Source organism: Solenopsis invicta, chromosome 14 (assembly GCF_016802725.1).
Source record: "Solenopsis invicta isolate M01_SB chromosome 14, UNIL_Sinv_3.0, whole genome shotgun sequence".
Lineage (NCBI taxonomy): Eukaryota > Metazoa > Arthropoda > Insecta > Hymenoptera > Formicidae > Solenopsis > Solenopsis invicta.
In genome coordinates this window covers 18658620-18685188 of record NC_052677.1, presented here as the reverse complement: position 1 = coordinate 18685188, position 26569 = coordinate 18658620, and the positions used below count along the sequence as shown (strand labels likewise).

Sequence of the window (26569 nt, the reverse complement as noted above, 5' to 3'; positions counted from 1 at the left end):
GAAACAGATAACTGGGATGGGGAATAAAATTGACATAAGCTCGATTTTCGCGCGTTGCAGCAAGGACATGTGGCCGTTATTTTTAACTACTGAAAAATAATTTCAATACAAAATTTAAGTATTATAAATGAGTAAAACGGGTCGAAATAACATTTTTAGTTTCGCAATTTTAATTTTTGCTCGACTAAAGAATTCTACTTTTCGAGATCGATGACAACTTATCTATTTCCTGTTTTGTTTTTGCACGCAGAGCGGATTTAAAAATGAATCAAATTGCCGTTTAATTAAAAGTGTATGTCAAGTCAAAATTATGGAAATATTGGAAATTATGGAATAAATGACCTAATTTCTCGTGCGGGTTTTTAAACAAGGTGAAAATCAGGGGAATATGTCGCAGCCGGGGCTCATGAGAATCATGCGGAATGAGAAACTTCCATGTGTGTCTCCCACAAATAATCGTTATTTCTTCTCCTTTAATTGTCTTTAGGAATTCTGGTACAATTGGATCCAACATAAATCGGTACTGCTCGTTTATATATACATTAATGGTACGTTCGATAGTTTAACATCCTTCGAGTAGTGTCGCTAAGAGCGTATCGTTGATCGCTCGTGTGCTAACAAGTAATTGATCTCGTACAATCGGGTTGAACTTATATTCGCTACCAGTTTGTTCTCGTTCGTTCGCGGCTCGGACGCGGGAGCCAATTAATCGCGCCCGCGTCCGAGTCTCGTCATCTTTTTTTTTTAATATCTTTCCGGAATATACAGAAGCAGGATTAGCGGCACCCGCGTGCGCGAAAGCCATTTACAAGTACTAACGAGGACAGATCTCGTTCGGCGTATAAAAAAGCACGGGAGAAAATAGGGACGGAAGGATGGAAAGGATGGGAAGGTTGGGAAGAAGGGAGGATGAAAAGAGGAAGTGCGGTGGTGATTTTGCAGAATTCGTTCTCTCGTGCCCGATGACGATCGTGCACGGAACGACCGTCGTCGGGGACGCGTCTCGTCGTCGGGAACTCTTTTCCAGGAACATACAACCACGTCGCGCCTTCTCGCTGTAACGGGGCACCTCTCGGTCGCCACCAGATATTAGATTCAGGGGTGCGCAAAATTTCATCGAGCTCCGCGCGCTGGATCGTTTGATCCCTCCACTGCTCAGCAAAATTTCCGATATTACCTCGGTGCACCATTTTTCCTCCTGTAATTTAGTTTGAAAGTAAAGTTACTCCTCGGGCGGCGGAAGGATTAATATTTAATATGCTCGCACTTTGGTGCTTCGCGTGCTTGCGTATCGCGAGAGAAAAGTAGGACGCGAAAGCAAAAGAAGAGTCTTCGCGTCTTGTGCACCCCTGATTCACAACGGGCAAACCGCGACGATAACGCGATCGGAAATCGGATCCTTCCTATTTACAAGGCTGTGCCGCATCTTCGCTTAGTTTCCTTTTTATCTCGAGAGACGTTTTCTGATTTTGGCTGAGTCGCTCGGTGATTGAAATGATCTCTCTATTTTGACTGTACCGATTGATTCGGCTCAGCACGACAATCGTGACGACCAAATATTCCGCACTGCGATGTAACGTTTTCTCTCTTTTTTTTTTCGTCCCCGAGTTTCTCGTTGATCCACTCATTTTTTTGGCGAAAACGTGCAACGCGTTGAAACGCGATCCAGGATTTTTTGGCAGGCCACGATCGTCGATACTACCGATTGGTGACGATAATCTCAGTGTAACGACTGCGTTTCAGGTGATGAAGCACTCGATCGATCTAAGAGTGTAAATTAGTAAGAGTTACATCGTGGTTCTTAATCATGCCGAAGAGAGTTACAGCGATCGTTACATTCAAGAAGGTATGTACAGTACGGCTATTCGTGGGTCGATCGTGCTGCTGATAACGCGTATCCGAGGCGTATCGAGTCCTTAAGATGATATTCGGTACGAAAACTGTTTCTGCTCGAAACGAGAAAATGGAGCAGCTGGAGAGACCGTTCAAGAAATTTCCTTCTATTTTTTCCCATTTTCATGTCATCTGTGCGGATTCGTGTCATATTTAAAATACGAAATACAAGAAATAATACGAATTCAAAAATAAATAACAGAAATAAGGCAACTGGAGAATTATTCAAATTTACAAACGTCAAGTTGTCATGCGAAGATATTAATAAAATTTGATGTTATAAGTCTTATTATGTCACTTTAACATTCCATTGCATTTTTATCTGTTCTTGCATTTTAGAGTTGCTCCAAAACCTTTTCAGAACATGTTGAATAAATACAGAACACAATAGAAGTGTTATTTGGGTGAAAAATGAGATTTATATGCCTCTATTTATAACAAAAAGAGAAAAGCTTATTAATAGCTGCGTATATATTACGACCTAATTTTCCAGCAGATCCCAATGTATTACGCAACATGTGCATCGTGTATAATTTTCTAGCTACTCACAGAACAATGCTAAAGAAATCCCAATAAATAACGCTATTCAACATCATTTTACAACGCGAGTGTGAATAGTCACACTCCGATATGTTTTTGTCTGCTGAACACGAATCCGTTGTCTAAATTTAGTTCTCATATTACATTTCGAGAAAAATAACAGGCAGGCAAAAACCGATGATTTTGAGAATTTATTTGCAAAGAAAGAAACAGATAAAATTGTATTAAACAAAGTACACAGCTAGAAAATTTGTGTTAAATTTAACATATCGCAAATAGCCAACTTAAATTTTTGTGTTGATTTAATAAAAGATAAATATAGAAAGTATTGAAATATTATGTAAAAAATAACGTAAAAGATACATTTTGACGCAATTGTAAAAGTGCACTTCTTAAATAAAATTAATAATCGTAATATGTTGACACGTACATTTTATTCTATTATCTTAGAATAAATTTACATTTCAATACTACATTTTTATTTGTTCATTTACTCATAAATTATGTTGTTTTAATGCATAAGAAATATTGAATATCAAAATACAAAATATTCAAATAGCACAATCACATTATGTTAAATTAATGCTCGGGTATGTTAAAAATTCAACACAAATTTTAACATAAATACAAAATGTTTCCTATCGTGTAATCAATCATCAGGATATCTCTTTCACGATCTTTCCAACAGGAAACGTTGTTTTATAAAAGTAATCGGCATTATTGTTACCGTTACTTTTGTAGAAAGGAATAACTCGTTATCGTACTTAAAAAGTAACAATTCTTTACTTTTTTCGTTACTTTTTTACGAAAGTTTAATAACTTCTTTTTTAGAGTGGCACTCAATTGTCTGTGTCGCTTAGTGATTTTTGGTTAATCGTAATAAAACGGTCCATATGCATGTATAATATTACATATTTATCAAGTAACGAGAAAAGTAACAATAAAATTCGTTATTGTTACTGTAAAAATGTAACGGCGTTACTGTTACAGACAGAAAAGAGTAACGATTGTTACCGAAAAGAGTAATGGTAACAACACGTTAGTTGCCAACCCTGCCTTGCGATCACCGATCGCTCCGTTTTCCTCGTGGCTGAATATTTATTTGACGATGCCATGTATGTACATCTCTTGAAAATATAGCACGTCGCAATAATGCATTGTTACCCCGGAACAATGTTCCATGTCGCGCGTCGCAGTCACGTTTTGCATATGCGCCTCGGATTCTCTCGCTACGACACGACCGACCCACTCGCGATCGGAGATCTATGGAGTAGTCACGTATACACGGATAGACCAGTACGATACGATTCTTTAATCACTTAAAGCTTAACGTTATCTTAGCGAGCGCGCATTGTCCCTCGCGCCTCGCGCGTGTCATCGTCCCGGCACCGCGCTCCCACGTCGTCGCTGAGAATCCGGAACACTGTATTCTCGCTTCCGTAGCGTGTCTACGCACTTTCATGTCGATCTGTCCGCTCGGCAGGGCCGCTCGTCGACGTGCCAGCTCCACGCAGGATCTTCCACTTTTGACGCGGTGATTCGCACGTCGGATGCGCACTCGGACGTGCGGGTAAAATCGGGATATAGAATCGCGGCAGATCGGTAACGGTGGATTTAGAGGCTTCGGACGCGCGCGGATTTCACGTCCAAGTTACGACTCGAGATCTCCCGAGGGCTTCGTATCGCGTCGAAATCGCGGCGAAATTCCTACCGACACTCGGCACGCACATCGAATTAATCGTATCCCTCGGTATCGCGCGTGCCGTCGCGAGCTTCTCTGCTTCCCCAGGATAAACTTTCCGTCACTTTCCGCGACCAATGTATTTCCCGGCTCGGCGCCACTCGGATGCCGCGACTGAACGCCGGATGGAACTTTATTCGAAGAACATTCCGGACGCGTCAGCTGGTTGCGTTAACTGCGACCGCACGGCCGACCGTCATATAATCTCGATCGTCTCGGATGAGAGAGAATGCAATTAATTTGATGTATATTTGATACATGCGGAATGCGATAGATTAAACTATCAAGTTTAATCTATTCGACAAAATCTTTTTAATGAAAAAAATTAAAGAACGAATTTTATTATTCGCAAACGACCTACAGCACAGAAAGATTGCAGAAATATTTTATTGCAATATTACAACGCTACAAAAACAAAATTTTGCCGTAATGGCAAAATGTTTATTTTCAGAAGTATTGTGATACAAATTTTGCAGCATATTACAATATAAATATATATTTAATAATGCTTTGTAATGTCATGATAATTAAGATAACTATCCCAATTACTGTCACTTGTTCCAATTGTAGTATTAGAATGAAAAATATGAAAACGTTATTGGGCCAATCACCCTAGTGTTTTTTGTTTGTACGAACAATTTGTGCGATCGGTGTGTACACAAGTTCCAACAATTAAGAAAATAATTATGTAAACTTTTTTAGAATACACTATTAATAATGTATTATTACGATATTTATATTTTATATAATATGTATTGTATTGCGTGTTAATACATTATTAATAGCGCAACTGCAAATTTATACAATTAGTTTCTTAACTTTTCGCATTTGCATATATGTCCCACGGATTTGATGATTTAAATAACATTATAATTTTTGAAGTGCCATAGAATCACATTATGATTTAGCATTAAAAGTTTGCAGTGAATACACAATTTTAAAATTGAATTGTATTTTGCTTCGAAAAATTTCTTTAAGTACAAAACTGCCAGCATTTAAAAAAATAATTCTATATGATTAATCATGGTAAACTCGTGCTAAAATTTAATATAGGATACTTGTATAAAATTGCTTATAAACTCGATGAATCAGAAAATGTACACGCATACACAAATATATTTATACACAATACTATGTTTTTAAAATATTGTTGCAACATTATTAAAATCATATTGCATATTTACATATTAACAATATTTTTAAAACATTATATTGCAATATGCAATATTGCAATGTTGCTGCAAGGTCCTGTGCATGGAAAATCTGCGTGAAGAGCAAAACCGAGCAGAGAAAATAATCGCATGAAACAAGTGTTTCTAATTAAATGCGCGGGCTTGAATGCGACACCTAAGCATAATAGCGAGAAAATATAGCAGTTCAATCCCGTATCGATCACGCCGATATTTCTCTCACGCCAACGAGAGGTACGTCGAGCTTAGTTATATAACTTATCGAGTCTATCATACGCGCACACGGATGCGCGGACCGGTCTCGTGGCCGTGGCGAGGATCGACGACCCTCCGGCTCGTAAATTCGGCGTCCTGAGATGCAAATGGAGCGCCCGGGCGAAACTGCGGGCGTCCCTCCCTTGCCAAGCTACGAATTCCGCGTGACCCGGGCCGCATAATTCAGAGATACTTCAGTGGCTTTTTCGTCTCTCGCGAAAGGGCGAAAATCGATTATTGTCATAGCCGATTCCGTTTAGCCAGTTCCGCAGTAAGTGGCGGGCAAGCTTGAAATATTTATTCGGCGGAAGTTTCGCGCGTGCGAATCGATTCGGAGGAGCGAAAGGCCGCTGTGGCGGGAAATATTTTGCGGTCTCGTAAGCAGCCCGGGACAATAACAGATTTATATTACAACATTTCTCTCGCCGTTGTGTAAACGCACCTTTCATGGCGCATAGGTAAAAATCAATCGATGGATATTTTACATTTTACAAAGATGTAAAACGATTGTTCCGCACATCGAGATAGAACAGATTTAAAATATGTATTTGAAACTCGCCGCGGCATCTCAAAGTCTTCTAATAGCAAAAGTGATATTCTAATATAAAATATGAAATTGCAACGTACACGGTATGCGCATCCGCGATTGAAAAGAAATTGCATTTGGAAGCCGGTGACGCAAAGTTTTCAGGCAGGCCGGAGTGCACATCCGGCGGCTTACGTGACATTCGTATGACGCAGCGTGTATATAGGTGCACACATCTCGGAAGTTTGCGCGAGTGAGGATAAGTGCGGCAAACCTCAAAATATTTGTTCTCTTCGGGGGAAGAAGCGAATACCGCATCCGGCGACCAGAAATTGAGTAGAATTCCACGCGGTGGTTTTGCCCTGGCGTATCTGGGTCGCCGGCTAGTCCATCGGACACGAAAACACGTCGGTTCTTACCTCTCGAGAACCTTTCGCGACAGTCAGCCTGGCATTTGCCGATAGATCTCCACGTCTACGCGATCACCGCCCGGCGGAAAAGAAATGCTAATTCCGCCGTCGCGAACGTCGACGTAAGAGAAATCATTCGTTCTCGTCGAGAGACGCCTTACGAATGATTCGAACGTCGCTCGTCCTTGACGAGAGTTCGCTCCTCGTCGTCCAGTTTACACACCCCCGAATTCGCTCGTCGCGTCGTCTCGGATCTAAACGTTGTTGTTTCCGATATCGTTATTGTAGCGCGAGTTTCATCGTCCGGCGAGATCGTAGGACGATCGACGGGATACGGAGGTCGCTTGGAGGAAATCCGAACCGGATAGGGTTGACCGGGTTTATGCTCCGGAAGCGAGAGCAAAGCTAACAGCGAAGCACTCTCACGCGCGGTTGCTGTTATCGGCGCCTCTTTTTCTCGTTCTCTTCGCGAGCACTTTTCCACCTCTCCCCCCTCTCCCCCCGCCCCCGCCCCCGCTCCCCACGGCAAGCCGATCGCAGTACGGAAAGAAGATCGAGCTGATTTATAGAGTCTGGCAGGTGATGGTTAGCGCAGTGATGGCGTTGCCGTTTCCTCTCTTCCACCACCTTTCCTGGTCTCTTCACTCGTTCGCCACCACCCTCGTCGTCGCCCCGCTCTCGCCTGGGTGAAACTATCGGCCGTTACTCTCTTACTGCAACACCTCGTGATCGACCAGTCACCTCGCGAAGGAGCCGGCGTGCAGGAGCAACAGGAGCAACGCGAGCGTCCTCGTGGCCGCGCCGCTGTTGCTGGAGTTTCCGTGCTGCATGGCCGCCGGATGCTCCCCTGAAACCCAAGAAAGCCGCATACACATAAATTATTTTGCAGACGGAGACTAGGCGGTCAGGGATGCGGCGAATGGAAAATTTACATCACCGCCCGCGCTTCCCGTTCTCTCTCTCTCTCTCTCTCTCTCTCTCCCTCCTCTATTCCTCTTTCTCTCTCTGTTCTCTTTCACCTTCTCGAGAAACTTGTGTGCATGAGAAATATACGACATGAACCCAAGACCACAAGATCTTCATTTCAGTCGGGAATTCTTTGACGAATTTCAAATCAACGTCTTTGTAACTTTACAAGTTTGAACGCACGAAAAGAAATGTGAGGAAACACGTGAAATTAACAACGAGCCAATTTAATCGCATATCTGTGCAATATGTATTTGTTTCATTGCCGGGAGCCCTTTAGTATAAATTTCTCCGTGTATATCAGTGTAATAATCAAAGCAAAACTAACGTTTATTAGAATAATCACGAATAATTAATCATGTGATTGTGCAAAATTAGGAGCGCATTAGATTGCATGCATTAATTATTGCGAATAATAAATACACGAGGATGTCACGGTGAAAGCAAATATGGAATTTTGTTCCACGTATTAGTGTTACAAATTCATACCGAACCAGCGAAATGATAACGCACATGTATCAATGATTAATTTAAAAATAAAATTTGCGACTATTACACCGATTATCATATCAACTTCAGAATAAACTCGTAAAATAATTTGGAAACCGTAATCACATTTAAACTACTTGACTCACGATTACAGGTAGATAAAATATGAATAACTACGAGAACGTGATGAAAGAACTGGTATCTATCGAATGGTCGCGTGTGCCTCAACAGATATAAGGCTTTTCCAAAATGTTGGTTGACGCAGGGGAATCGGAGTCACAGATCCTTCCAAGTCGCGTATCGATTTCAGATAAATCAAATATTTAAGCGGACATTACGTTAGATATTGCAATAGCGCTACTGTTTGTCTCCGATCTCGCTCGCAACAAACGGCGAGAATCCCGAGAAACTGAGATTCCGTCCAAATGTTGACGCCGGCAGCGTTTCCGCGTCGCGTCCCGCGTTTCTCAAGAGTTTGCCGTAACTGGTGCATTGGTGCGCACGGTAGTGTAACGGCGCAAACGCGCGTAAACGTAAGCCACGCATACACGCGACACGCTGGAACTAACTTCCAATCTCTCGCTGTATAGATACCTGCGGATCTCCTTGGAGAACCTTAAGCGAGAACCCCCAGGTGTCGTATCGGTAATCACTTACTGATGGCTCGAAGTTGCCGTCGAACTACAAGACTTCTTTCCGCAGTTCTTACGCGGGGAACGAACGCATAAGTGCCTTATTCGAGCACAATACTCAAGTTATTATTAATGCAGCGTCTTGTGCACGGTTATCGCAAAAGTTCATTATTACGGCGTACGTTTCGAAGTATGCGGCGATACTTAAGTGCATTATTTATGCAGTTTCTTAGTAATATTAAATTGCGACCGAGTTTCTCTTCATTGCACGCAGGAACGATCGGTTATACCACTGAAGTGAGTTTCCTTGCTAAGGTTTACGCTAATGAAGTTGAAGCCTATTTAATAAGAATTATTATAAATCAAGATAAATATTCAGCTCGTTATTTTAAATAAAGACTAATCGGTGTGTCAAGGTAGGCCAAGAACGAGCAAATTAGCAAAGGTTAATTTACAAAATTTTTGAAAATAATGTTTCTTTTGTGTAGAATTTCAAAAGCTCTGTTTAATAGAAAAAAAACATTTGAAAAATATTGTTTAAAGACTCTATTCAACGTTTTAAATTTTTTTAAAAGTAAAATTAATTAAGTGGATCTTATTCAGTCTAGGTACCTTATAAATAATTTTTTCTGCTTATTTATTTAATTTATATGATAAAAGTATATCATTCGGAAAATAAATATTCATTATCTAATACCCGATTTCTTGGCAATAATATAAAAAAAAAAACCACTTTGACAAACCTTTGCACCTTATATGAAGCAATAGTGCATTTTCTCTCAAACAAATTCTCCGGAAGAAATTTGTAACTGTCTATGCAACAGCTCGTTCGACGCTGAGCGTGCCCGAGAGGGCACGCCGAAACTTGACCGTAGATTGATGCAAGAACATCGCGCCGGTAAAGATCAACGAAAAGGATCAAACGTTCGTAGTTCGAGCTCGGAGGGGTCGAATTTCTTTCAGCCCTCTATACCTATCTACACAACCTGTCCTCCTCCCATGCGCATATCCATCCAGAGGGGATGGATTTCTACCCCGGAACGTATTTTTTTCCCCCCCTACCGACGTCCGTCTGGAGCGCGAGCTAATTTACGACTCGCAATTCGACGAACGACCGCGCGGCCGCAAGAAGCGCTCATTTTTCAGCGAAAACGAGCATCAGCGTCTCGGGGAAAAAAGAAAGGGAGAGACAGGGAGAGGAAAAGAGAAAGAGCGACTCGCGAAACGACGACCCGCGGAAGTAAATCGACAGCAAGCACGAGAGGGGATAAAATTGCCCAGGGCTTTTCGATGGAAGACGACATCGACGATACACTCCACACCTTTACGAGATGCTGATGCTGATGTAACGCAGCGAGACGCGGCGCTGAGTGCTTGCATAAGTTCAAAATGCATAGCGTGCGTCATCGCGGCGTTGTTTAGGATTTTAATTTATTGTATAAGAAGAGAGAACAAGAGGAGAGAGATGATGATGAATCGTTATTTTGCACTCCAGGATAAATTCTCCCCTGAGCGCTAAAACAGTAGTACATATAAGAGATAGGAACATATAATATAGACGAAATACAAATGTTCAAAAAATGTGTGTACAGAGTGACATTGGAAATAAAAAGTAAGAACATATAGGTTACTGTATGTAGATAAATGTAAATATAAAAAATATAATTATTCTAAAAACTAACTAAATATTTATCGTAAACAGATAATCAAAAAATTTTCTTTCGAAAATAATAAAGGAAAATGCGTCACGTGTGTTAGGTAGTAATTTATTCCATAATTCAACGGCAGAGCGTCTGAAAGATTTAAAAGTTTCAGTACGACATAAAGGCTGCCCGAGCACATCACTACGAAATCTGGTATCACGCCAAATCCTGCCGCATCAAGAATCAAATCCATAAAGAACTGAAAGTCTTTTGAAGTGCAGAATAAAGAAAGCAAAAACTAGATAATTAATAAAATAATATTTTTAAATATTAAGCCATTGCAACCTTTTATAATAAGATAAGACATACTCCTATCTAACTCGGAAAACAAATCTGACGCACGTATTTAAAGATCTTTAGAAATGTTACTAAATTAAAATTGCAATATTTGTAGAATGATGAAATGAGTTAAAAGATAATTTTAACTGAAAATGTTCAGAAATGCAGAAATACAGTAGTATAATTGTCACAATAATTTTCATTAATGGTATTGCGAAAGATAAGAGATAATGATTACCAATTATATTGTCAAAAAATATTAATGTTTCATACATTTGTTATAATATCGCAATTACGTAATTGCATTCAATTAGCTCTAACGTTAATGAACCGTCTTGTATCCATGCATAGTCATGAAGACCGAGGCAGGAGACTACTTTAACGAGAAGCGTCTTATTATTGAAAGGAACTTTGAGGGGCGATACTCCTGAAAGTGCAAAAACAAGACGGCCTATTTACCTTTATTCATAAGGCATTAAAGTGTCTTGCGTAAAACGCATACGGAATACCACCTGGCCATATATATCGCGACTCATTATTCTCTAATGCTTAGAGAAGTGCAAACAGAAGAAAGGAAGGGAAAGTAAATTGTTAGTCTGAGTGCGCCGGATATTATTACAATCCGTACGCCGCAATATTTCGCACCACTCAGAGTACGCTTATAAGTACGTGTTTTAATATTAACAAAGATGATCGATGCTATGTATGTTCTCGCAATTGTAAAATCGACAAATACATAAATAAATAAACAATATCAAAAATCGAGAGATAAATATATTAAAGGAAAGAGATTTTGAAAAATTAAATTTTATTCTATTTAATGTATAAATAAAATTCGACGAGCAAAATAATTATTTTACAAAATATTATTTATTTCAAGCGCTGCTATATTTTTTCTTTTACTTGTATGTTACAGATTAAATTGCAGGATCTAAGAGAAGGTGGCTGAATAACTTCGCTCGTTGCGCATCGGGTCGGTGAGTCGAAAAACAATTTTTGTTTTCTTATTTTAATGTTTAAATATCCTGCGCAGGACAAAAAAGGACACTGAAAGAAAGAGTTTGATAATAGCTACCAAATGTTGGGTGAAATAAATTTAAACAATAATTATTATATTTAATTAATACAATAAAAATTAATTATACTTTTCTAAATTTTGTGTAAACATTACTAAATTAGATAATATTATACTTGCTAAATGTTTAAAAAAGTAAAATTATTTTTGGAAATATTAATTCAATGTTTAATTGGCATTATTTCAACATTTGATAGTTACATATTATTAAACTTTACTTTAGTGGATCCGAATAATTTTTCGAAGGGGAAATCGAGTACCCAATCGCGCGTGATCGATTCCCGGGAGTGCCGTATAAAGTACACTGAAAATAAAGTCTGGTAATAACTACCAAAAGTATAGCGAAATAGTATTAATTAAATATTTGGTTAACGTAATCAAAATAATTTTACTTTTCTAAATATTTAGTAAAGTTATAACAGATTTGATAATACTTAGTAAACATTTAGAAAAATAAAATTATTTTTGGACATAATGACAAAACATTCAGTTGATACTATTTCACTATATATTTGATAGTTGTTATCAGACTTTTTTTCAATCTATCTTCGCGCGATCGTAATCGTATTTTCGCGAGTGAGTGAGTGCAATCCTGCTGATGATTCGAGAGGAAGAGATTGAGGCCTGAGAGGCAACCTTCAGGTGAGTTTAAATAATATGTACAACATATATACACTGAAAAAGAAGTCAGCTAATAACTACCAAATGTGAAACAGTATCAATGAAATATTTTGTCAATATAACCAAAAATATTTTATTTTTCTAAATGTTTCGTAAGTATTACCATTTGGTATAAGTTTACTAAATATTTACAAAAAAAAAAATTATTGTTGGTTACAATGACCAAATATTTAATCGATAATATTTCACTATACATTTGGTACTTATTACCACTATTTTTTTTTCAGTGCAGGGTTTATAACAATATCTATCTTATCCAACCAATGGATATTGTATATTACAGATATTCTTCGAGGTAGAAGGCGACGAGAAGAAGACACCACCCATCGTCGCCGACTTATAATAAAATAAACGAACCGCAGCCGGTTCGTCGCGTCGCGCGTTTGTCTCGGGAGTGCCGTATAAATACTGGACTTACATAGATTTTTTTCATAACTCCCATTTGATAGACTCCTAGTTCAAGGGCCGGGAATCGCACCCCCGCTGCTTGGCAGTGAACATTCTTACTGGGGCGTTGCGCATGGTGGGCGTGCGCGCCGCACCGCGACGTTCTATGCCGAGTGCCCGTGCACGAGGTAATGCCGGGCCGTATGTACGACATGTTCGTGTGCATGTTGCGCGGCTGTTTGGTTGTGTGAGGTTACACGCTCTGTCTCTGACGATTGGTTCGGTCCTAAGCGGTAAGAGTTCAGATCAGTTGTCTTGGTTTCGCACGTTTCTCTTGCTCTCGTCCACCGAAGGCTTTCTTAGATCCTTGATACCCTTTTTGGATTCTTCGGATCTGGGGTTCGAGCCAGTGAATCATGTTTAATCTGACTTGGTCAGAACTTGGCCTTGTAGGTTAAGCTTGTGACGAGAGGTTGGCTCTCATTTCCTGATTCGTCTAAAATGCTAGACGTCGGCAATGAGTACCTTTTTCTCTCGTCCTGCCGGAGTGTCTTGTCGACGCCGCTTGGATATAAGATCCAGTGGGACTGATCTCGATGATCCGTTGGCTGGGCGTATGAACGAGTCAATTTTAGACGTGATTTTTGTGAGACAAGAGGCGTAGGAATTCAACACCATTGATTTTGTTTTCTTCCGCGTGGGACTTACCCTTGTTCAGGGATGGGTACGCGTGCGTTCTACTCGTCGACTCGGGGTGCTGAATCCACGGGAATCCCTATGAACGGGAACTCATATCATGGGTTTTATAAACCCGAAGTGCCGCAGTGTCGCGCGAAAAACTTTATAAATAATAAGTCTACGCGCGCAAATTTAGTATTATTCGCGAGTGTTCCGCGTGTGCAACAAGTAGAAGAGGACAACCTTGAGGACACTTAGAGGAGGAGGAGGCTTGGGAGAGGCATCGGGCCCCAGCGGAGCAACCTTGGGGTAAATATAATTTCTTATTTATATGAATTTAATAATTTTTCTCTTTTTTATTTGATCTTATCGTAATATATTAAAAAAAGCTACTTAAAGAAAATTCATATAAAATTTTATACACACCTAGAGAAAAGTTTAAATTGATGAAATCGTTTTTTTAACTTAATTTTTTTAAGTTGAAGTAAAAATACATTTGAGGAAAATAAAAATTTACTTGATTTAAAGAAATGATGTTATTAGCTTTTTTAAAACTACATAAATTATTTGTTCAAATTGTTTATTTAATTTAAACAAATTATTAAATTCAAAGAAAGTATTGACAAAAATAAAAAAAAAATAATTTATTGTTGTTCTGGTTTTAAAAATATATTTCTTTTACTTAAAAAAAGAATTTGTGTTGCACAATCAAACTGTTTCTTTAATTCTAATTAAAAGAACAATCAAAAAATTTCTTCAGATCAAAAAAACGTTTCTTTGACTGTATAGCAGTACATGAATTTCTTTGACTTGATTTCAAACAAATATTTTTTTAATAAAAAAAACCTTTCTCTGGGTGTATAAGAATTAATTTTTGAAACATTGATTATTTTGAGCGAAATTTGAATTTTTAAATCTTGTGTATGTTTGTGTGTTACAGTAATCATCGCAGCTTCGTGGCTGAATAACTCCGCTCGTTGCGCATCGGGTCGGTGAGTAAAAAATCAATTTTCTTACTAGATTTTGATGTTTTACAAATGTCCTGCGCAGGATCAAAGATAAATGTACAATGGAAAGAAATAGTTTTGATAACAATTTTGGTGAAAATTTAATAAAAATTTCTGGAAAATATCCTGGAATTTGTAGGAAATAGATTTATAAATTTTGAGTTGACATCTTGACTATATTTTCTTAAGTATCCGCAAAAGCCGCCCTTCAAAATGCTCTTATTGATTATACGAAGGCGGTAATTATTCCGGTACTTTTACACGTGCCACGCTACCGCCGAGTTGCATAACATTGGCCACGTAATATTGGCCGAGCTCTTGAATACGCGCGTTAGTAACAACGCGGATAACGCGGCTGACGTTGATAGATTAACCCGCAGTAGAGGGTAATAGCCGAAGAAGAGAAAATCCAATCTCGATACGATGACGACGCGGTCGCACTCTCGCGAATGCTCGATACGCAAAATCGCATCGAGCTTTTCCGAGCGTACGGAAATCGAGAAAGTCGCGTAATTTTGCGTGTCCACATGCATGACCGATTGCAAAACTTTGCATCTTCGTGTCCGACGAACACGCGAATCGGGTTCGTTAGACCGTAAAATCAATGCAATAGAAATATTAAAGGATAGTCGAATGCATATTATTTATTTTTTATTATATTTTTCATTTGATTTCTGTTTACCTCAATTATAATTTTTACTATTATTATTTATCAGTCTTACAGTAATACCATTTGTTGCGATTAATAAAGTTAATCAAATTTATAAGATTTAGTAAACTTGATAGATTTTATGAAAATATCGATTTAATCCTTATAATAATTGCAAATACGATGAATGTAAAATATTTTATAATAAATTTCCTTTCATGAAAATTTAAAAATTCGATCTGAAATTACGTGATTACATTATTATCAGCTACAAATTGATCAAAAATTTACATCAATTGTACTTGATTTTCAAAGTGTTATTACCACGCGCAAAACAGGATGTAATCTGTTAAATTCTTGTCTCTCTCTGTATTTTTCATTTCTTATTCATTCTATATTTTTATCATTAAATTTTATTTATATTAGATAAAAAAATGAAATATTGAAGAGATATGATTTAGAAGACTGATACGTACGATTTGACTCTTTTAGGGCATACACGGTTAAATAATGCAATAAATATCATACAGAAAACTTTGTTGCCAGAAAGCCTATTGTTTTTGTGAAATAGGGTACGCCTTATCCCCGGAGGGCACCGCGACGCGCTGACGCAATTATCCCCGACCGCACCAAGCGACGTTAAGTTGAATGTCCAACGTGCAGCACTGCAGATAGTTAAACATAGTTAAACTTTAACCCTTTCATCCCAGAGTCTTGTTTATAAATTAAAATAGATTATCATTACAAATAGTCAGGATTTACATAGTATTTCCCGAGGTATACACGGATATTCGAGAGCACCTCCTTCTACCAGTCCCTTTTACAAGACTTGACCATTTACACGATTTACACCAAAGATTGACGCCAGATTCGTTGCAACTATTGCAAAAGCTTGTATGCGAGAGAGCGATTGATCACAAAAGTAGATTTTGGCAGCGCCTGCATAATTGAGTTTCATGCGAAGATCCAATCAAATTCGATTAATCGCAGGATTGGCAATTTACCTGCGCTATTTGCGACCGCATTAGCGCCTCTATGACGATTGTGTGCCCCGATATTCAAAGGCTAGGTTCGGATGTATGGAACCAATTAGCAAATCAGCTGTCGCCAATGTTTACTCGTGACTGATGAAGGCGGCGATATCCCGCGGTGGTAGTACGCGAGTCTGACGTAGGTCAATGGCGAAATCAAGCGACCGAAAATTCTCAACGGACTTGCCGCTGCACAGTCAGCGCGAAATCCTACGTTTTAAGCCAGCCGCGTTTTAGTCGCGTGCAAGCGAAATGCTGATTTCATTACACGATGCTCGTGTTGTACACTTCATACATGAAGTATGTAAGCGTCAGTTAAGCAGATTCGCTCGCGCAAAGACAGACCGACCAACCGTTTATCGCGAATTAAGGAAAATTGGGGAAAATTTCTGTCAAATTCAACGAGATGTCAATTAGGAGCCCCCGGCAGACCCAATTTGCACGACAACGTTCGACTGTGTTTTGCACATCTTTGAACGACTAACTGAGGAAGCGTTCTAAAATTACGTTGACGGGATTAAAGCACTTGGCGGCTCTGTTTGTAGTAGTGGATTGCAGAGTACAAATGTAATCAGCGTGCGAAAGTAAAAGTCTTACGATAATGCGTAATTAACATTAAACTATTTTTACTAATGATCATTGTTTATGGCAAAATAAGAGTTAATTTTCTCGCCCCGAATCGTTGGCATTCCGTGTTGGCATTACGAAAGAGCGTAATCGAAATGCGCCCGTGTACCACGAGAAATGTCATCGATGTAGCCTCGAGATGTAACAGCAACGTAACGGCGAATCTCCGCGTAGGGCGCCGGCTAGTTTCGGGTAGCGCAGGGAGGCTGCAGTGCGCTTAACCGCGGGCTTTGCCGCTCATGAACAGCGCGATTTACTCACCTCTCGGGCCGAGGGAATGTCCGCTTTTTATGTTTCCGCGACTTTCGAAGTGCAGCCGCGCGGCCGCTTAAATCACAGCCAAACTTCCGGGCGGCGCGCCTGGGGCATGCTCTCCTTTCGTCCTTGAAAGTGAAATATATTCTGCACGACTCCCCTGACCCCTGGCCGTCGGGGTCATCAACCGCCGGAGTCTCCCCCAACCCCTCACCCTTATGAAAATCTCGATCATAAAGATCGCCAAAGTACCTAGTTTTCTCCGTTACATCGGGTGTGCCGCGGTAATCCCATTAAAGCGGTCTGATTTGCAGCAGCGCGACTGTTGGGACGAGAAAAGGACGGGGGGGGGGAGGAGAAGAGGAGGCTCTTACATAGCGCACAGAGAGGAGAGGGAAAGGGGCTGCAGCACAGCTGCCAAGAGTTATTGCGCGTTTTTTACGCGACATTATAGTGGGCGGGCATCCGGCTCGACGACGAATAGGCGGCGCGTTAATACAATGTAACCACCGCGAGGGCACACTGCGTCACGAACGAGCTTGTAACGCCCGTCGACCTCCTCCGGGCTATTCATCTCGAAAGGAGGAAGCGCCGCGAGGATCCAGGAAGGAGGAAAACCCGACCACGGCGACGGCGGCGGCGGCAGCGGCGCGCTGTTAACTTCGTCCCCGCGGTAACCCTGAATGGGGTACGCGCGTATGCTCGCCCGCTGTATCTCGCTCGTAAGTACGGGTTTCTACGTGTACTGTAATGGAACTCAAAGAGGCCCCGCCATTCTCCCGTGATCGAATTAAAGTACTGAAGCACCAAATTCGCTCCCAAGAATTAATAGATTGCGCGAGCGCGAAAGTATATAATCCCTGTTAAAATACGAACCTCGAATGAGATATCGCTTTTGTTCGATTTAAAATATCGCGACTCGCGCGCGTACGCCTCTCTGATATTTTAATATATAGATCACGAGGATGTAAAATTCATTCAGAGACGTTGCGGTGATGAAACATTTTCCTATCTCGAATAAGAAAAACTCAATTAGGAAACTGTCATAGAAGACGTGACCTTTCCGTTGATTATAAAAACTGATATTCATGTTTAAATATACCGCGAGGAAATACCAAGACCCGGCTGGCATTATGTTACGTCAGGAACGAACGTAAGTCACGGATCAGTGATTCTTTCGCAGAACTGATTACCCTGCGAAGTGCAGTTTGTTCGGGCGGGGTAGTAAAGCCACGTACGTGAACGCAATCTAGTGCTTTCTTCTTGTCGAAGCACCGGGAGGCACGGGAACTGGCCCGGGCTTTCCCGGCTATAACCGTTACGACGCGATGGAAGCTCGCTGCTACGATTAACGCAAGTAAGAATTCTCGGAACTGCGCGTGCAATTAGTTTCCACTGTGAATCGATTGCGGCACATGAAAACGTGTGCTGCGTTTCGTTCCGGGAAAATTGGTGCGAGTTTCGTAGGGCGGAAACGCGAGAAACGCACGTGTGATCTTGAAAAATTGTCTTTACGTGACGTATCATTAATTGAAAGCTTTCCGCGAGTCCATTTCGCTAGATTTTACACGAGTTTATGACCTAGATGGCATGCATGTTCAAAGACATTAAAAAGATATTTTTTAGTCTCTCAGACTTGCATGTCATCTGGCAACGTCGATAAAATTGTATGCATTATGTAACACTGGTCCACTGCTATCATAGTTATTCCGCTCGTATATTTAATCAGCTGTACATAAACTGGTAGTATGTAATTGTCGTAACTTATTTGTAGTAAAGAACTATTAAAGAAATATTGCGAATTGTATTTAGCAATCATTTTTGTAGTGATGAGTTTAATATATTGTATAATAGTTTTTCGCAAATCTCCATGAAAATTTATAATTACAATAATTTTTAAAGAAGCTTGTAAATCAATTTTGAAATTAAACATATATATTTATACATTTAAAATCTAAATCAATTTCATTATCATTATCATTATTTTATTATCATTATCATTATTTTTCTATAGCTAATACATCTTTAAGATTGAATTTTCAGTGTGTTTGATATATTATCAATAATTGGGTCATTTATCCTATACAAAAGAAGATTAAAATGCTATTTGTGACACTTTTTTGAAGAAATTGAACTATTACTTATAACATTTTTTTGAAAAAACTAAAATATTTGTGACATTTTATTGAGTGTCATAAATAATACAATTTCGTGACGATAAGCATAGAGAATACCGCAAATGGTGGTGCAGCAATATTCTTCTTAATAAGTTAGGAAAATTATATCGGACTTGGTGGCAATTATTTAAATTCGTAATTAAGTTAAAATGAAAAGGGTGTTCTAATAAATTGGCGGTTGTCAGGTGAATAGACGATATTATCGAATAATAGAATACGTCTTCCTTTCTCTACCCCCCAGTCTCGTTCTTATTTTATCTTCAAATGTGCCGATGACATTCCTGGGAAGGATTTTGAGAGAAAATTCACCTCTCGCACCTCGTGCAAATCGTGACAAATGTGGCTGCATCTGGCGGAATTCTTTTTGTTCGCCGCAATGTAATGGAACGAAGATCTAATTTCGCGCATTGCGCCACGAGTGGACGTAGATAGATCCGATTGGGCGACTTAGCGCAAACCGCAAATGGCCGGGGCGATCAATCTCCATCGAACCTATTTCGACCGGATCGTCCTGGGCGTTTCGCGCGGTAACGTTAAAGTTTGATTACTCAACTATGAATGGTCGAGTGACATGAATACCTGAGGTATATCAACAAAAAATGTACGCTCGGAAACACGTTCATTCTGATCCGATAAAGGCCTCCTTTCGATATCGTCCCTCTTCCCTGTACGCGTAATTTTGTTTTTTGTGTTTTTTTTTTTTTGTTGATCTCCCGCGCTCCACTTCTCGGCAATATTGCGTTATGCGCAAAAGCGAGCCGTCTGTAGCTCGAGTTCGGGTATAGATTTCAGAGCATCTGTCGACGTATCGCATTCACAGTTATCGAATGACACAATGCACATACGCGTAATTTGAGCTATTGCGGTATGGTCAAAACAGCAAACGTGTTTCACGGATATCGCTGAACGGTGGACGCTGAACGTTTCCTAGATTGATGGACAGTCAGATATCTCGTTATGTTAACAAATCGAACAACGATAATTATACACTTATGGCATATCTGTCAATCCGTTTGTCCTTGACTTTCGATAAGTAAACTTGTTTTTTTCTCTCTAAATTCTTTGGAGTAGACTGTCATTTCGAAGAGTGAAAACTCCCTCTAAAAGAGTGAAAATGCCGCTTTTTTTTAAAGCTGAATTTTTACTTCTTTAGAGTGAGATTCCACTTTAAAGAATGTAGAGAGTTCATGTCTCTGATCTTTTTGCCAATAAGAAAACCTCTACGCTTTTTGTTAAATATTTACGAATTAAAGGAACGAATATTGTACATTTATGAAACATTTACAAAGTTATTAATACATGTCATTTGATTTTCCCATGTTGCATAATATAATTTCAGTCGGTATTAATTTCAACGGATAGAATTTCGTTCCTTAAAACTTACGCCATTCGCGAGACGTACGTTATCAAATAGCCATTTGAATTCACGATAGAAGAGAGAAGTTCGGTGCCGCTTGATCGATCATAACGATTCAACGATCGTAGACGTAAATCGTTTTGAAGACGAAGAATGAACAAAAAGAAGGAAAGTAACTTACGCCGACAAAGGGCGCGCTAGTATCGCGGACGAGATAGTAGGAAGAAAAATTTTCACGTCCCGGAAAATTCGCGGCGGCAGCGGCGATGGCAATGGCGGCAGAACGGATTAAAACTTCCTCATCGGCATTCGGATAATTGGTTTAGTTATCGGATCCTCGCCAACTGTATCGCTAGCCGATGCCTCTCGCCAGGTATCGACGTCGCTTTCTATACCTCTCCGCGTTTTCCACTTTGTGTCCCTTCACCCTGCTCCTTTAATCTCGCGTAGTCGCTTCGCTCCGTTCCGCTTCGCGTAGCCCCGCCGTAACTCACGCTCGAAATCATCCACCCAACTTTTCCCCCTTATTCCATGATGTTTTCCTTGACCCGCTCGCGTCGATGACAGACGTATTTTACAACGGCAACCCTTCGCGAAGCTTCACAGGCGTAAAAATATAGGATGCGCATTATTTTAACTACGAGCACTCGCCCAGCTGGCGTGCAACCTGCGAAACGCGCGTTCTAAATACGAACGAGCATCCGATGATTCCTAGATATCGCTTATAATGATGTAATTTAAAATAGATACATATTTACTTTAAAATAGTACTAGGAAGAGAGATTTTTCTAAAGTACCCAAAAATATAGCTTGATACGGATCTAAAAAAAATTGTTGAAAATAACTACGTAGAACGCTTAAATATAATAAATAATGTGGCAAAAAATTTTAACATTACAGCAACCAGTCTGAAGGTCTACAAAAATATTACGATGGTCAAATAAAATTATTTTCAAATCTGTATCTAGCTAAATTTTTAATTACTTCAGCAAGACTGTTCTTTCCGTGAGATATAAAATTAAATAGAAATTTAAAATTTCAGTCATTTTGTCGATGTTGTGAATTTCGATACTTCCATTGCAGATTTTTCTCTTAAAAAATAAGAATTCATCATGAAAGATATTAAAATGAATCAAAAACGGGAAATAGAGAATGCATTTTATGTGACTGTTGCATTAAAGTCACGTAAAAGTAGCAGCGACGGCTTTGAAAGTAATCTCATTCCGAAGTTGATCCTATTAAATCGCGAGAACGGACTAACGATAATCAAGAATCAAGTGCTACTCGTTAAAGCGGTAAAATTTCCTTTAGCTACAGGAATGAATGAGAATGGTATATCGAATAAAAAAGCGTGGCTCGTGCGTTAATGTGAATGGAGATACGGTTGTTAATTGGTCCAAGTATCGACGCGCTCAAAACATTTATTGGTCGCCGTATAATGCAAGCAACGTCAAGCTGCTGTATCGTAATTCGGCGGCGGTTTACCGGCCGTCGTTTTCCCTCGCGTTCGCTACGCGCGATGGTCCGTTTCCATTTGCCTTTATCCCTTTTAATATCACCGCTTCCATGTCCAACAGCTGGTGTTAAGCAGATCAACGTTGCTGTCGCCGGAGTTAACGTCGAAATGCAACGCGCGTGACCATCGCGTCAGGATAACCCGTTGTTTCAATATTCGTCGCATTTCCCCTCTTTAAAATTCCGCCGGTACTATCAATAAATTAGTTGACTAATTTATTAAATCACTATTCTGTTTAACGCAATAAATTAGTATTAATAGATTGATTAATTTATATTATTAGTTCTGCATTAAATTTGTGCAAATAGATTGCCTCGTTTATTAATTTATCAGTTTTGCAATTAAATGTGTTATGGTTTGCGCAAACACGAACAATTTCGAAAAGTTTTAATTGAAATATAAAAGATAATGCATTTTGTAATCAATATAGAAGACAATGCTCGATTAGAAACAAGACGGATAGATGGGAAGGACGAAGCTCTTCCTACCCTCTCGTGTCACGATTCGCACTGACAGGATCCATTTCTCGACGACAAAATACGACGGTCGATTTCGCATTATCGCACCGTGTCGTCGCTTTTATGTGGCCTTAATTATGCGAGCGACGTATCTGCCGACACTAGTGCATGGTCATTTATTGCTTTCAACACGTCCGCGTCGTAAGCAATGACTACTTCCTCGCGGTTGCACCAGCACCATGTTCTTGATAAGCCGACAGAGCAAAGTAAATATAAGGCAAATATCGGTGCATCTCGCAATGAGATTATATGTATATATACACTGTTTTCATGCTTCTTTTTCGTATCGAAACACATTTCTTTTGCAAAATTTTTAAAGATATACAACATTTCTTTGTTCTTATTTTTTTTTAACGATATATCTATTTTAGAATTTTTATTAAATATTAAATAATATAAATATAGTTAAATAAGATAATTATGGTCGTTTACCGTTTCCAACGCAACGGAAGCAATGACTGCTTCTTTGCGAGTGCACATATTCTTGATAAGTTAGTAGAATACCGTAAATGTAATGCAAGTATCAGTGCATCTGGCATTGAAATGCTCCATTTCCATAATCTTTTTTCATACCTTCTTGCTTTCTTGCTTTTATAAGTTTTTAAAAAGTTTCTATAAATATAATTTCAAGTTTTCTTTATTTTTAATTTTTTAAAGATGTGACTTTTTCAGAATTTTTACTAATTAAATACTAATTAAATAACATAAACAATTTTATACTAGCGATTAACGTTATTAAGAGAAGCGATCAAAATATTTTGTAATTCGTACACGTTCGCTTTAAAAGTAAAGAATGCTCCAAATTGACGATTCGAATTTTTAAGAGATTCAAAGCTGCTCGTTACGGCTTCTATTTCCTTCGTTTTCCGTGCAAAGACGACCCCGAGGTGTGCCGGGGGATAAAACTTTATCCCTTTCGAGGCATTATCGAAACGGACGGCGCTATCGAAACGAAGGAAGCATTGTCGTAAGTGTTATCGACAAACGCTTTTTCCGTTTTTCCATGCTGCAGGAGCACTGTCTACGAGTAGAATTGCGGTTGCATAAATTTAAATCACCTATGCCGTGCCTTAAGATCGTTCGATAGAGAGAGAAAGGGAGAGAGGGAGAGGAAAAGAGAAAGAAAGAGACAGCAGCTCGGCTAATCCTCCCTCGTTCCATAATGCGGTGGCCTTTGATACGAAGACCTCGGAAAGACCCGAAGAGACAAGTTAAAATAGTAAAAGTTTTCTAACTACGTCTGCAATCGTTACGACCGCGAAATGAGGTAACTTTAATTGGAGCATGTAAATATGCTCTTGGCACCTCGTTTACCGCGAGCGCAATACTTCCAGAATTAATTGCTATTTATTTATATCGGCTTGCGAAATTTTGCGAACCATTCCTTGAAGTAACTCTATTAGGAGACACGGTAGTGTCTTTTGCCAAGTATACGCGGTACGAGCAGCGAAGCCAAGTTTAATTGTGTTCGAACCGTCGAGTTGAGAAGAGACACGATTGTCACATGTAAAAAGTAAAAACTGATTTAGTGGATGAAGTTTTTAATAGGCTCAATCAATTATTTGGAATAATATTATATGATAAAAATGTCATCATTTTTTTATATTGAATATTAAGAGACATTTTTTTATCTTTTACGTTAAAATCGGGTAATTTATATTTTAAGAAACGTTATCATAGTTCTCATCCTAGTTGTAAATCGACATTTCGATACTGTTGTATATACTCGTACACTCTCAAATACCCTCAAACATCCTCTACATCCTTACTTATCTTTACTCACGCCCATAGTGGATACTTGACCTTTTTCTATTCCCCTTTCCACTCATTACAATGACCTCAATATCTTGACATGCCCCAACATAGTCTAACACATTTTTATCCACTCACACACATATACACACACACACACACATCATCATCATCTTTATTTTTCTATTAAAACATCGATATACTGATACGTCCCAATGTACTGAAAAAAAGTAACAGCTATGAAATGTTGAGCAAAGTTTCTTTTTATTTTTAAGTTGTAGTTTTATCTGTCTTTTTATATTAAAATATAGAAACGTTATGTGTATCACAGTAACTTGACGGAGAGTACTTGTATAAATACAAAGATCATCCTGCTATGTCCCGATTACATAAAGTCATGAATCAAAGAAGAGTTGCGTCAAAAATTATAAGAAATGTAAAGATGTTCGTTTTACTTTTCCTGAGCATAGTAAAAACATGCCTTTTTATAACACCTTTCTTTTCGTGCGCTTGAATGGTAAAAGAAGCTGTGTGAAGAAAGCTGTCTCAAACACGAATACTTTAGAAAATTCTAGAATATTTTAGAATATTTGTAAAATATTTCGTGTGCTATTAAGATTTATGGTAAAAGTCAATGTCAGATCATTGAATAAGTTTTAATAGAAACAAATTGCACAATATATTGTGCAATGTAAAATTTGGTTAACAGAATATGTATATTGTACAAACTACTCTCGTAGTTTCCATACGATCAATAATACTGTACAATTGTATTCATGAAATCAAGAGAGATTTTATATTTAGTATTGAAATAGTTCAAATCTCAGCTCGTACGGATATATCGAGTAAAGATGGACTAAAAAGCTACAAGATGTGATCGGATACGTGCAAATCGCCAGCGGAAGAAAAAATTTTATTGTACAATAATTTTTTTTAAGGTGCGCGTACACTTTGCGCTGTTTTCTTTTTTTTTATTTTTCTCGATAACGTTGTCAATACTGGGCTTATTCGAATATCAGAAAAATTATCTGACTGGCTAGGAATAATACCAACAATGATCAAGAGGTTGAGAATGAAAAATACTAGCTATATTGACAAATATAATCCTCGAGAAGGTCTCGATTCGTTGATTCTGATCAGAAGTTTTCATCCATCATTTAACTTATTTCAGTAACGACTATCTCTCACGCAAATCGAACACAGAACTACCCTATCTGTAATTCGTTGTCCACATTGGCCTCCGCTTAAAATAGAAGACAGAGTAACGGCGAGGCAAGATAATAAAGAAAAAGCGTGTCGAGGAGAGAGGCAGATGATCGTCGCGATTATCCCGCTTGAGAACGTGGCGTGTGTCGTTCGATCCGCCGTATCGAAGCGCATTCCGAGATTGCAAAGCTCTTATGGAAAACAAATCGTTTTGCCGTAACACTAGCCGAGCGTAAGCCGCATTCGTAGCCGCATTCGTTCTCGTAAGGCCGAAATCGTGGCAGCGATCCAGGCTGCTAATGAAAAAAGCGTGTTTCCAGCACCGACTGTAGCGAAATTGTCGTGTTTTGTCGCCACTCGAAACGAAGGCAAGTAAAAATCGATACCCGGCATAAAACATTGAGCCAACAAGTCCAGAAAACGCCACTTTCTTCCAGCTTTGATCGGTATTGAATCTGATATAATGAGCGAGCTAATAAAAAATACTAACAAACCTAAGTAACAATAAAAATAGTATAATAAGGAGAAAATAACGAGAGAGATAATAATAAAATCAAAAAGAGAAATAACAAGGTTGCTTATATTATTAACAAAAAGTCCGCGATACAGCTTTTAGGAATATAGATGTTTTCATGTAACGAAATGTGGAATAATATAGCAACTTTTTGATTGGACTAGGTAAATCTTGAAATGGTCGTTAGATGTTACAGATTATTAACTACGAATGGCGCGGCGCAGCTACTTTGAATTCTTTTTATCATGGATGTTCAAAAAAGAGGTACATTAAAAAGTTTAAAAGAGGATTACGCTAATGGGCAACTCGTATCGTAATGTAAAGTACGACGCGGCAACACTCCGGAATTAACTCTATTACCTCTATATTATTACCCCGCCTCTCTTTCAACGAGCATTTTGCGCGTCTCGCGTCAAATCACAATCAGAGATTACAAAATGTTCGGCGCAAATAAACCGTTTTCCTATAATCCATTCTATAAGCCTGTTATAATTCAATGATGCTTGCGTATATTG

At 39.0% G+C, this 26569-nt stretch overlaps 1 protein-coding gene across 6 annotated transcripts in view; it reads right to left on the bottom strand.

The window, feature by feature from the left end:
- Window positions 1-453: 453 nt before the first annotated feature.
- Window positions 454-26569, bottom strand: part of LOC105207766 (T-lymphocyte activation antigen CD86) — a 309464-nt gene continuing 283348 nt past the window's right edge. For all 6 annotated transcript variants that reach the window (XM_039457591.1, XM_039457590.1, XM_039457592.1 and 3 more), the window contains one exon: window positions 454-7402. In XM_039457591.1, coding sequence (XP_039313525.1) covers window positions 7293-7402 — 110 coding nt within the window. In that variant the 3' untranslated portion in view covers window positions 454-7292. The remainder of the gene's footprint in view (window positions 7403-26569) is intronic.